The following is a 14,102-nucleotide window of genomic DNA, read 5'->3' as shown; positions in this document are numbered from 1 at the left end:
ACACCCTACTCCACATCTTACTCCACATCTTACTCCACACCATACTCTACATCTTACTCCACACCCTACTCCACATCTTACTCCACACCCTACTCCACACCCTACTCCACATCTTACTCCACACCCTACTCCACATCTTACTCCACACCCTACTCCACATCTTAATCCACACCCTACTCCACATCTTACTCCACACCCTACTCCACATCCTACTCCACATCCTACTCCAGATCTTACTCCACACCCTACTCCATATCTTACTTCAGATCTTACTCCACACCCTACTCCACATCATACTCCACATCCTACTCCACATCTTACTCCACACCCTACTCCACATCTTACTCCACATCTTACTCCACACCGTACTCCACACTCTACTCCACAACTTACTCCACACCCTACTGCACATCTTACTCCACATCTTACTCCACACCCTACTCCACACTCTACTCCACATCTTACTCCACACCCTACTCCACATCTTACTCCACACCCTACTCCACATCTTACTCCACACCCTACTCCACATCTTACTCCACACCCTACTCCACACCCTACTCCACATCTTACTCCACACCCTACTCCACATCTTACTCTACACCCTACTCCACATCTTACTCCACACCCTACTCCACACCCTACTCCACATCCTACTCCACATCATACTCCACATCTTACTCCACACTCTACTCCATCTCTTACTCCAGATCTTACTCCAGATCTTACTCCACACCCTACTCCACATCCTACTCCACATCCTACTCCACATTTTACTCCACACCCTACTCCACATCCTACTCCACATCTTACTCCACACCCTACTCCACATCTTACTCCACATCTTACTCCAAACCCTACTCCACATCTTACTCTACACCCTACTCCACAACCTACTCCACATCTTTCTCCACATCTTACTCTACACCCTACTCCACATCTTACTCTACACCTGTCACGTCCTGACCAGTAAAGGGGTCATTTGTAATTGTAGTATGGTCAGGGTGTGGCAGGGGGTGTTTGTTTTGTGTGTGTTGGGTTTTTTTTTTTTGGTTCTAGGGGATTTTGGTTCTAGTTTTCTATTTCTATGTTTCTTTTTCTATGTGTGGCCAGGTATGGCTTCCAATCAGAGGCAGGTGTCTTTTGTTGTCTCTGATTGGAAGCCATACTTAGGCAGCCTGTTTTTCCTGTGGTTTTGTGGGTGGTTATTTTCTGTATAGCCTGTGTGCCTTATGGAACGGCTTTGTCGTTTGTTAGTATTTTTGTTTAAGTGTTCACTTTAATTCAATAAAGAAGAAAGATGAGCACTATACCCGCTGCGCCTTGGTCTGTCCCTTTCGACGCCTATGACAACATCTTACTCCACATCTTACTCCACACCCTACTTCACATCTTACTCCACACCCTACTCCACATCTTACTTCACATCCTACTCCACATCTTACTCCACACCCTACTCCACATCTTTCACCACATCATACTCCACACCCTACTCCACATCTTTCTACACCCTACTCCACATCCTACTCCATATCTTACTCCACACCCTACTCCACATCCTACTCCACATCTTACTCCACATCTTTCTCCACATCTTACTCTACACCTGTCACGTCCTGACCAGTAAATGGGTCATTTGGATATTGTAGTATGGTCAGGGCGTGGCAGGGAGTGTTTGTTTTGTGTGTGTTGCGGTTTTTTGTTCTAGTTTTCTATTTCTATGTTTCTTTTTCTATGTGTAGCCAGGTATGGCTTCCAATCAGAGGCAGGTGTCTTTCGTTGTCTCTGATTGGAAGCCATACTTAGGCAGCCTGTTTTTCCTGTGTTTTTGTGGGTGGTTATTTTCTGTATAGCCTGTGTGCCTTATGGAACGGCTTTGTCGTTTGTTAGTATTTTTGTTTAAGTGTTCACTTTAATTCAATAAAGAAGAAAGATGAGCACTATACCCGCTGCGCCTTGGTCTGTCCCTTTCGACGCCTATGACAACATCTTACTCCACATCTTACTCCACACTCTACTCCACACCCTACTCCACATCTTACTCCACACTCTACTCCACATCTTACTCCACACCCTACTCCACATCTTACTCCACACCCTACTCTACATCTTACTCCACACCCTACTCCACATCTTACTCCACACCCTACTCCACATCCTACTCCACATCTTACTCCACACCCTACTCCACATCTTACTCCACACCCTACTCCACATCTTACTCCACACCCTACTCCACATCCTACTCCCCATCCTACTCCACATCTTACTCCACACCCTACTCCACACCCTACTCCACATCTTTCTCCACATCTTACTCCACACCCTACTCCACATCTTACTCCACACCCTACTCCACACCCTACTCCACATCTTACTCCACACCCTACTCCACATCCTACTCCATATCTTACTCCACATCCTACTCCACATCTTACTCCACACCCTACTCCACATCTTACTCCACATCCTACTCCACGTCTTACTCCACACCCTACTCCACACCCTACTCCACGTCTTACTCCACACCCTACTCCACATCTTTCTCCACACCCTACTCCACATCTTACTCCACACCCTACTCCACATCTTACTCCACATTCTACTCCACATCTTACTCCACATCCTACTCCACATCTTACTCCACACCCTACTCCACATCTTACTCCACATCTTACTCCACACCCTACTCCACGTCTTACTCCACACCCTACTCCACATCTTTCTCCACACCCTACTCCACATCTTACTCCACATCCTACTCCACATCTTACTCCACATCCTACTCCACGTCTTACTCCACATGCTACTCCACGTCTTACTCCACACCCTACTCCACATCTTACTCCACGCCCTACTCCACATCTTACTCCAGATCTTACTCCACACCCTACTCCACACCCTACTCCACATCTTACTCCACATCCTACTCCAGATCTTACTCCACATCCTACTCCAGATCTTACTCCACACCCTACTCCACACCCTACTCCACATCCTACTCCACATCTCGCCTCCCGTGTGGTGGTGGGAACTGGGAAGTAACACGATGAACATTAGAGAGAAACCACAGGACTCTAGGAGAAGGGTATTAAATAAGGAGAGAAAGGTCAGTGTAAACTTCCCCTGCAGAGAAGTAAACTAGCCAAGCTAAACAGAGAGGATGTTGGTAGACAGTTTAAAGGGAGACAGAGACACACGCTTAGCAGGGAATGCTAACATACCAACACAGCCCTGGCTGTATGGTTCATAGCTGTTGACTTTGAGTGGGCGGATGGATGGATGGATGTTGCTGTTCTGTTCCGGTAACTAAGGGTTCAGAGAACAGACGATACCACGGCAACACACAGTCAGGTGAAACACAAGGTTGTCTGTTTGTCTCTTTCAGATCAACCTAACTCATTCATAAACCATCCCTTTCACAACTTAACCCTTTCAAAATATAAACTTGTCATAACGCTTTCACAAACTTAGTAGGATAGCCTTCTGGAATGAGGGAGTGAATGACTCACTTCAGGAATGAATCGCTGCAACCAAGGATGAGATAAAGATCTTTATAGTATTCATGACATGAACAACTGTGATTCCCTACAAGGTTGTCTGTCTGTATCTTTCAGGTCAACCTACCCCTTTCACAGGGACTAACACCTCACCTCACACAAGTCTAAGTCTGAGTGAGTGAACTTAAAGCAGATCTGAGTCTGTCTAGATATAGCCAAATGTCCATCCGACACCTGTTCACTACACAGTAAAGTCTAGAAAGAATGACTCAGGTTTCATTGGAAATAGTTTAGAATTACTGTGCATGGTTCAAATATTCAGGTCAGTTTGTCTCTAAATGTCCCTCCTGTTTTACAAGACGTTTATAAACACTTCTCTTAATGGAGTTATTTTGACATTGGCACCGAACTAAGCCATCAGTTCTTCTCACTTTGATGCAGTATGGAGTGTGTGTGTGTGTGCGCATGTGTGTGAACATGTAGGTGAGTGGTGAGTTGCTGGGTAAGGATGACACAAACCTCATCCATAGTTACCTATCAGACTGACAGCATACAGTACACATGCCCCTCTTTCAGCTTCCATTATTTGAACAGGGCTCTGCTAAAAACCTAAACAAACCTTCTGCTTTAGGTCAGTGTGACCTCATGGTCAGATGAAGGCATTGTTTTACAATTTACATGAAATCTTTCGTTCCATGATGTGTGTAAGTGTGTGTGTGAGTGTGAGTGTGTGTCAAGGCCCCAATGTGAACCTTAAGAGTGGTAAATGGCTGGCGTCAGTCGTCACGTCAGTGGTACCTCTTTGATGGCCGCCATCCTGATCTTCTCGTAGTAGTGTAGGGGGGCGTGAGGGGTGCTCATGTCATAGCCAAATCCAGCCACGGCTACCTCATCACAGTTATGGAGGGCCATTGTTATGGCAACCGTCCCCAGTGTCGGAATATTCTGGAAAACACAGAAGAGAAGACAAATGTTCCCTGAAACAGGACAGAATGGCAGTAGAACTATTGGAGGAATAGAACATGGGGTAACTAAAGGGAAATGTAAAAAGGTTACCAAAACACACACATGGAATGGAACTTTGAAAGACCTGGTCATGGCACATTTAGATTAAGGAAACAATGGCAATTTATTTTGTTAACAGAGCTGGTGAGAGAAAGGAAAACGTCCTCTCTCTCTTCCCCCGTCACTCTCTCACTCTCCCTCTCTCTCCCGCTCTCTGTGCTGCTTGAACTTCTGCTGCTTGAGATAGCTGGACATCCCGGTAGGAACGAAGTGAACTTATCAGCTGTCTGGGTGTTTGAGGGCGTTGCTGCAGGTGTATCTGTGGTGCTGAAGGTCTCCACTCTCCCTCTGACAGACACACTGTGGCAGACCCTGTGCCAGGCTGTAGGCAGCAGGTCAACAGCCCCGTGACCAGGCAGGCTAATACCGAAAGGCTTATCAGTGTAGCTCTGTGAATGACAGACAGGGCTAATCCTGCTAGCATAGCAGCGGGCGTACTGCATGGTGGCTGATTATAAAACCAACCACCTCTAGCTTCTACAGTACATCTCCAGCCTAGGTCCATGCTCCCTCCATGGCTCTCTATAGGTGTGGATGTTACAACAAGGAAGGGTATCTTCTCTAGCAGCTATTGAAAAGCTACTGGTTGACAAAAAGGTCCAACTACCTCTAGCCTCTACAGTACATCTCCAGCTCAGGTCGATGCTTCTCAGGTCCTTGCTCTCTCCACGGCTCTCAGCCACGTTTCTCTACTGGGTGTGGATGTTACGAGGATGTTACTTAAGAGAGAAGGGCATCTTTGCAGGTAAACAGGACTGTGTTGTGTACACACTGTTCTGCTGTTCACTAGTATTTGCGTCTTGATTATTAATGCCTCAATTCACACTTCCATGACAACCTTCCATCAGGAAGGGGTATCACAAAATACACAATTCTGAGCTTGATTTTGATGCCCCCTTGCAGCATAGCTCTTAAAGATTCAAGGACATCAATGAACACAATTTGTGTACATTATCTTTGAATTCCTGAGATTGGAGGCATGGCATTGGCCCATATTAGTTCCAGTAGTGCTGACATCCAAACGGGACTCTAACAGTAAACAGTGTTAGTTTGTGTTCTGACTCATTGCTGCTGAGACATCTGGAGCGCCCAGAGCAGAGCAGAGCCAACGAAGGCACCTGGAGGGACTGTTGTATGTCTGTAGTGTGTTAGAGTACACTGAAAACAGGACAGAATGGTTCTGGTTCTGAAATGGTTCTGAAATGGTTCTTCCTCAGCTCTTGGAGAACTCTTTCCCGATAAATAACCTTTCAGTTCAGTGTGGTGTTCTTGACGTGGCATCTACGGTTCTTCAGAATTATAAAAGGTTCTTGAATGTACGGAAGCCTGCAGATGGGTCCCTTTCATAGCACACAGAAAACTGGCCAGTGTTACTTGTGCTGATTTTTCAGTGTAACATTTCTAGTGTTGATTCAAGAGTTAAATTAACACTCAGTGGTGTAAAATAACCCCAATGTTGGTGTTAAGATATCAGAGTTGAACCCAAACCACGCCCATCATTATCATATTTTCCAACATGCTCTAATACAGGTTGATTTTCTGAATTGTTTGTTTCAATATCTATGTTTTTGCAGGTACATTGATCAATTAATTCATCTTATGCTACTCAAACATGTGACCCGTTTCAAGAAGGTAGGAGTATGTCGCATGTCACTACCTCACAGGAGAGGCATTTGAATGTTTTATTTTTTTATCAAAATGTGTTTAGCATGCTGACGAAAAAAGGCAGTTAAATTAAAAACGAGCAGTATTTCAATCTTCTCTATTTCGCGGCTTTGATAATGGGATAATTAGGTGTACAGCAACACCTTCCATCCCCGAATTTAGGTATGTTTTCAAGCCATAGCCCTATTTATTGTTTAACATAGGCCCCTTTTGACTTGAAGGCAGACTGAACATCATGTGACAAACTAAGCAAACTAAGCACAGTAACATAATTAAACTTAAAATATGCTATTCTGTTCTTTTGAAATACATTTTCTTAATATCATGAAATATCAAATATGTAACTGAAATCATTCAAGCAAGAAGTTCATGTTCTTATACTTCCTTGTATTATGTACTTCTTCTTTACCATTGCATGTTTTAGGATGCAGATATGGATAGCTGCCATTTTACGGGCTCCTGACCTGTTTTGTGTGTTTTTTTATGCCGATCGTAATTTTTTTTAACATTATATTTCCGCCATAATTTCCTATGACTGAAAACAGCAGCGAGTTTCACATTCTCTCACCCCTCTCCCCATCTGTCCGTTGTTGTGAGGCAGGCCGATGAACCTGAAGGCAGCCTCCTGGATGAAGTAAGGGTTGAGGATCCTCATCTCACTGGGCTCCCTGGGGACATGACGGGCCACAGACTTCCAGAACCCTTCTGTGCTACGCTATGAGAGACAGAGAGAAAGAGAGACAAATAGAGGGGGGTAGGGGGAGGGAGAGAGAGAGACAGAGACAGAGAGAGAGAAAGAGAGCAAGCGAGCGAGAAAGAGAGCGAGAGTGAGAAATATAAAGGTTAGAGAAATTGTAGCATGAAAAAATTGCCCCTAGCCGTAATAATAAATTAAGAAATCAGTAAAACATTTACTACTGTCACGTCCTGACCAGTATAAGAGGTTATTTGTTATTGTAGTTTGGTCAGGACGTGGCAGGGGTGGGTTTGTTTAGAGTGTTTCGGGGTTTGTTGGGCTATGTTCTGTTTTAAGAGGGGTGTTTGTTTAGTGTTTCGGGGTTTGTTGGGCAATGTTCTGTTTTGAAAGGGGTGTTTGTTTAGAGTGTTTCGGGGTTTGTTGGGTTATGTTCTAGTATGTCTATTTCTATGTGGTGCTTGTTGGGTTGACCTTCAATTGGAAGCAGCTGCTCCTAGTTGCTTCTAATTGAAGGTCCTATTTAAGAGGGGTGTTTTCTATGGGATTTTGTGGGTAGTTGTTTCTTGTTTAGCTGTGTGCCTGACAAGACTGTTATCGTCGTTGTTTTTGTATACGTGTGTTTTGTTTCGGTTTTCCTTCTTTCTGCCTAATAAAAAGAAGATGAGTATACACATTCCCGCTGCGTTTTGGTCTAATCCTTACGACACCTGTGACAACTACTTTCAATAACAATGTGATCTCTCTCTGTTGGTGGTCTCCTAAAGCACAACTCTTCTTGCTCTCAGACTCAACTGTTGCATATCAAATACCAGGGAACTCAGAGCACCTTAACATCTCTTCTCATCATACCTGTGTTGAAATACTATTTGAAATCCTTTAAAATACTTTGAGCAATTGCTCTAGCCTGCCTGGTGCCAGTTTGGGGACGATTCTATTAGTCCATTAAGCCAGGCAAGCTCAACCAAGCACAAATAAAGTATTTTAAATTATTTATAATAGTATTTGAACCCAGGTCTGCTTCTCTTGTTCTTCTGCCTCACAGTGGTGTAGGGCTGCCTGGAGAAGTGGGTATACTCACATAAAAAACATCCAAATGGCACACCCGGGTGGGGTGGAAAGGAAAGGCGCACTGTGTGAAAAATTCAATGACAAACAGTGACATGCACTCTGAATGACTTTAACATGATAAATACCAAATTGGTCTTTCACAGTCAGGCCAACCCAAGCTGTACTGTGAAAGTAGGCTAATAGTAGGCCTACTATTGAAACAGTTCAACTGAGTCAGGAATTCACAGCATCAGATTTCCCAGAATTCTTTCAGGTTTTCATTCTCAAAGTCACACTTTTTTAAACAGAAAAACAACAAGTGTGCAGGCAACTAGCATTATTGTTTGATTAGCCGTGTTTCTGTAGCACATGAGATGGAGTTTGCAAAATAAATGGCCACTGGATTAATGCAAATATTCATGATATCATTCTGACAGGTACGTAGGCATAGGCTACTTTGTAGCTAGTTACCATTGAAAAGAGAAGGTTTCTGGGAATGCCAGAAGACAGCTAGGTCTATCATTAGCATCGCTATATTGTTCCTGTTCCTTAATTGTTTGAAACCTGGACATTTTACTTCATATTATGAGGCATGTCTTACCTTGCTTCAAAGTAGCCTATAGTCAAAATCCCACCATAGAAACATGGAGGCAATTATTTTGTATAAAGACTGCCCTATTGGTTTTATTTCAACTTTCTTTCATTGTCTAACAACCAAAGACATTATCCGAATCATATTAGCAACCCATGATAGTTGTTGCATCTTTAAATCCCCCTCTTTCTAACGGGTATTTCCATCTCTGTCCATGAAAGCGTTTGCATGTGCGGTGCGCATTTTAGAACAGTGAAGAAATAATAGTTTAGCAACATTTTAAGCTAAACAGTCCGATCAGTTCCATCAGCCCTATTAATTGATACAACGTATACCTCCACTACACTACTCTGATACGTATCAGTGGGGATTAAGAAGTGAGTATACCTCCACTACACTACTCTGATACGTATCAGTGGGGATTAAGAAGTGAGTATACCTCCACTACACTACTCTGATACGTATCAGTGGGGATTAAGAAGTGAGTATACCTCCACTACACTACTCTGATACGTATCAGTGGGGATTAAGAAGTGAGTATACGCAATGCCCACTGAAAAAGAATTGGGTATACGGCGTATACCTACGTATACCCTCCACTACACCACTGCATTTACATTCACATTTACGTCATTTAGCAGACGCTCTTATCCAGAGCGACTTACAAATTGGTGCATTCACCTTATGATATCCAGTGGAACAACCACTTTACAATAGTACATCTATATCTTTTTTTTGGGGGGGGGGGGTTACTGCTGCCTCATGATTAGTTGTTCATTCCTCTCTTCAGCTGAGAAACTGACAAAGTGAGAGCTGACGCTTAGCAGTTGGTCAGTGGATTTTAACACAAGTCACCTGTACAAACAGACCAGAGCGATGCCTTTGATATTTCCAAATAAAGAGTGACTATAAAATATGGCCAAGTGGCTTTGAGGCGGATTTGGCTGTGTGCCCAGGACAAGCCCAGACACAACCCACCTCTCTGTCAGACAGGTTCTGAATAAAGGGCCTTTCTGGTTCTGACAGGGCAACAACGTCACAGCAAAGGACACATAAAGCCAAGCCCAGGGACACATAAAGCCAGGCCCAGGGACACAGTCCCCGCTGTAGTAAAACTAAAAACGTGATCTCAGGTTTCACCTGGTCGTTCTGAGAGGGAATAGTGATGGAAGATGCTGTAATAAATAAAGAATATGACACCTATACATAATTAATGGGAATTGGCATTATTTTAGTTATTATACAGTATATTGTGAAAGGTTCCTATTCATATTCAACTTGCTGCAATCAACACAGTGTACAAACGGTGAATGTTTTTGTTATGTGGAGCCTGTCACGTCAGTCACACAGACAGTGTTCCAGGTCCTAGTCCACTGTAGCAGGATCTCAAGCTGGGTCTGGGGCAGGGAGGAGATTCAGATTCAGAGTGTTTAATAGTCACATGTACAGAGTCGCAGGTGTGATTGCAGAGTACACTTAAAATTTCGGGCTTTGAGCTTCAACATGCAGGACTAAGTGAAATAAAATAATGAAAATGGTAATAAAAAACAACAATAGAAATAACACTATATACATAATAACAAATGTGGCCGTGATGAATAATAACATTTCCATTAGGGTGGAGGCAGAGTAAAGACTGTTGAGGGGGTGGGGGGAGTGACCATTGGGGGAGCTGCATGACCATTGAGATGGTGTGGGGACCAAGTGAAATAAAAAATACAAATTAGTTCGGGGGCTGTCCATAGGGGGAGTAGCAGGGGGAGGGTGGAGTAGGTAGCTGACTAGCGGTGGCGATTCAGCAGCCTGATGGTCTGAGGGTAGAAACTATTGGCCAGTCTTTCAGTTTTTGCCATGATGCTCCTGTACTGCCCGCATCTGTGTGGTTGAAGCGGGGAGAACAGGACATGGCTTGGGTGGCTGGGGTCCCTGATGATCTTCTTGGCCTTCCTGCGACACCTGGTGTTGTAGATATCCTGGTGGGCAGACAGTGTGCAGCCAATGGTGCGTTCGGCTGCACGTATCACCCTCTGAAAAGCCTTGCTGTCCGCGGCGGTGGAGTTGCTGTACCAGGCTGTGAGGCAGCCCGACAGTATGCTCTCGATGATGCTCCTGTAGAACACTGAGGGCCCTCGTGGACAGGACACATTTCTTCAGCATCCTGAGATTGAAGAGTAGCTGTCGTGCCTTCTTCACTACGGTGTCTGTGTGGTTAGACCATTTCAGCTACTCTGAGATGTGTAAGCCGAGGAATTTGAAGTTATTGACCGTCCCTGTTGATGATGATGGGTGCTTGTCCAGCCTGGTTCCTCCTGAAGTTCACAATCAGCTCCTTTGCTTTGCTAATGTTTAGGGAGAGGTTGTTTACCTGGCACGACACCATCAGAGTGCCTACCTTCTCCCTGTAGACTGTCTCGTCATGGTTGTAACTCAGGCCTACTACTGTCGAGTCGTCAGCAAACTTGATGATGGAGTTGGAATTGTGTGAGGCCACCTAGTTCCAGCTCCTAGCCTAGCCTACTGGGGTGGGAGGACGTACAGGAAATCAGGACTTTTTTTCTGTGAGGTCACTCCCCTGCACCAAGCAGATACGGTATAATTCATAGAGGATTTGCAGAGAACCCCAGACCAGTTCAGGGAGCCCTGTGACTTTTACGGGCCACGTGGGGTTCCTTTTACGGGCTAGGGGTTTATAAAAGACAAGTAAAGAACACCTCACAGCACAGGCCGTTTATCATCTGTTTTTTATTTTGTCCAAAAGAGAGATTTGTTGCCCTTCCATGTAGGCCTTGGTGCCGCACGCTAAGATAACTAACTTGGCAATCTAACCCAACACAGAAGTAACGTCATCTCCATGAAGCCACAGCTACAGAAGCATTGTTTTGGTTTTTCCTTCAAAGGGAGAATGTTCTGGAGTAGATAAAAGCCAGCTGAATGTCTGTTTATCCAATAGGAATAATATTTTCTTTGATTCCTTTTGACAAAACCCATCCCATTCCATGAGTCATGTCAAGCCTCCAACCACAAATAAATACCATGGCTAATTGGCCTCCGCTGGCACGAACCTAACCCTTACTTTATTTTTCCCATTTCCGTGGTAGAGATTCTAGAATTAAGAAGAGAAGTGTCAGAACGCCAATGCTTTTGACGAGAGCCCTGGTCAAAAGTAGTGCCCTAAATAGGGAATGCAGTGCCATTTGGGACGCAACATCCGTCTGTGGTTTCCCTGGTAATAAAGAAGTGATAAAGTGTGAGGAAATTACCGATATCAGAACCAGATGGAAACCAAACGAAGCACAAAACGACCATCTCACTCTCTGACATGTGGCTAGTAATTCCCCTACCCCTAAGAGTCTAAGCCTTTGGGGGGGGGGGGGTCCAAAAAATCCTATTCATTTTTTCATTCATTTTTTACCGGTCTGTACTGGGTTACCTTCAGACCAGTCTCATGAGCAAAACGGAGAACACGTTTGTGTTTGTGAGAGTCTCGGGGTGGGGTCATAGTTCCTAGCCCAAATCGTTTGTACCCTACAAACATTTTCATGTGCTCCAGCAGGTATATCTCACGGGTCACCCCCAAAGCCAATTCCTCCTTTGGCCGCCTTTCCTTCCAGTTCTCTGCTGCCAATGAATGGAACGAACTGCAAAAATCTCTGAAGCTGGAGACTCATATCTCCCTCTCTAACTTTAAGCACCAGCTGTCAGTGCAGCTCACAGATCACTGCACCTGTACATATCCCATCTGTAAACAGCCCATCTATCTACCTACTCCCCATACTGTATTTATTTATTTATCTTGCTCCTTTGCACCCCAGTATCTCTACTTGCACATTTATCTTCTGCACATCTACCATTCCAGTGTTTAATTGCTATATTGTAATTACTTCGCCACCATGGCCTATTTATTGCCTTAACTTACCTCATTTGCACTCACTGTATATAGACTTTTTGTTTTCTTTTGTTCTACTGTATTATTGACTGTATGTTTTGTTTATTCCATGTGTAACTCTGTGTTGTTGTATGTGTCGAATTGCTACGCTTTATCTTGGCCAGGTTCGCAATTGCAAATGAGAACTTGTTCTCAACTAGACTACCTGGTTAAATAAAGGTGAAATAAATAAAAAAATTTAAATGAGAAGACCGATTTTCGGGATGTCTCCTGGTCTGACAAACACAGCTGTAGCTCAGACACCTTCCACCGCAGATGCAGAAGGCCGACATCAGCGGATGTGTTAGATTGAGACACAGTCCATGCACAACAGAAGTCTCTAGCTGAAACAGATGGATTTTGATGGTGATTATTGTATTATGCCAATAAGATTTCTGCACGGGCATGGACATCAACTCTAGGCGAAAAGACTACATAAGAACAACAACATGATCAGATGAGTCACGATATGACCACAAACAACTCTTAGATAAGATTTCAAATACACTATATATACAAAAGTATTTGGACACCCCTTCAAATTAGTGGATTCGGTTATTTCAGCCACACCCGTTGCTGACAGGTAAATAAAATCAGCCACAAAGCCATACAATCTCCATAGACAAACATTGGCAGTAGAATGGTCTTACTCAAGAGCTCAGTGACTTTTAACATGGCACCGTCATAGGATGCAACCTTTGCAACAGGTCAGTTCGTCAAATTTTTGCCTTGCTAGAGCTGACCCGGTCAACTGTAAGTGCTGTTATTGTGAAGTGGAAACGTGTAGGAGCAACAACGACTCAGCTGTGAAGTGGTAGGCCACACAAGCTCACAGAACAGGACTACCGAGTGCTGAAGCGCGTAAAAATAGTCTGTCCTCAGTTGCAACACTCACTACCAAACTGCCTCTGGAAGCAACATCAGCACAAGAACTGTTCGTAGGGAGCTTCATGAAAAGGGTTTCCATGGCTGAGAAGCCGCACACAAACCTAAGATCACCATGCGCAATGCCAAGCGTCAGCTGGAGTGAGGTAAACCTCGCTGCCATTAGACTCTGGAGCAGTGGAAACGTGTTCTCTGGAGTTATGAATCACGCTTCACCACCTGGCAGTCTGACGGACCAATCTGGGTTTGGCGGATGCCAGGAGAACACTACCTGCCCCAATGCATGGTGCCAAGTCTAAAGTTTGGTGGAGGAGGAATAATGGTCTGGGGCTGTTTTTCATTGTTTGGGCTAGGCCCCTTAGTTCCAGTGAAAGGAAATCTTAACACTACAGCCTACAATGACATTCTAGATGATTCTGTGCTTCCAACTTTGTGGCAACAGTTTGGGGAAGGCACTTTCCTGTTTCAGCATGACAATGCCCCCGTGCACAAAGCGAGGTCCATACAGAAATGGTTTGTCAAGATCGGCGTTGAAGAACTTGACTGGCCTGCACAGAGCCCTGACCTCAACCCCATCAAACACCTTTGGGATGAATTGGAACGCCGACTGCGAGCCAGGCCTAATCACCCAACATCAGTGCCCGACCTCACTAATGCTCTTGTGGCTGAATGGAAGCAACATCTAGTGGAAAGCCTTCCCAGAAGAGTGGAGGCTGTTGTAGCAGC

At 44.5% G+C, this 14,102-nt stretch overlaps 1 protein-coding gene across 2 annotated transcripts in view; it reads right to left on the bottom strand.

Annotated features, from left to right (window-relative positions):
• Positions 1-14,102, bottom strand: part of LOC115158607 (CMP-N-acetylneuraminate-beta-1,4-galactoside alpha-2,3-sialyltransferase) — a 77,347-nt gene that overhangs the window by 4,042 nt on the left and 59,203 nt on the right. For both annotated transcript variants that reach the window (XM_029707770.1, XM_029707769.1), the window contains exons 9-10: positions 6,799-6,945; positions 4,299-4,445 (exon numbers count right to left, since the gene is read on the bottom strand). In XM_029707770.1, coding sequence (XP_029563630.1) covers positions 4,299-4,445; positions 6,799-6,945 — 294 coding nt within the window. The remainder of the gene's footprint in view (positions 1-4,298; positions 4,446-6,798; positions 6,946-14,102) is intronic.

The sequence above is a fragment of the Salmo trutta genome, chromosome 22 (assembly GCF_901001165.1).
Source record: "Salmo trutta chromosome 22, fSalTru1.1, whole genome shotgun sequence".
NCBI classification, from domain to species: domain Eukaryota; kingdom Metazoa; phylum Chordata; class Actinopteri; order Salmoniformes; family Salmonidae; genus Salmo; species Salmo trutta.
The sequence above is the reverse complement of the archived record's forward strand: the minus strand, read 5'-3'. Positions and strand labels throughout refer to the sequence as shown.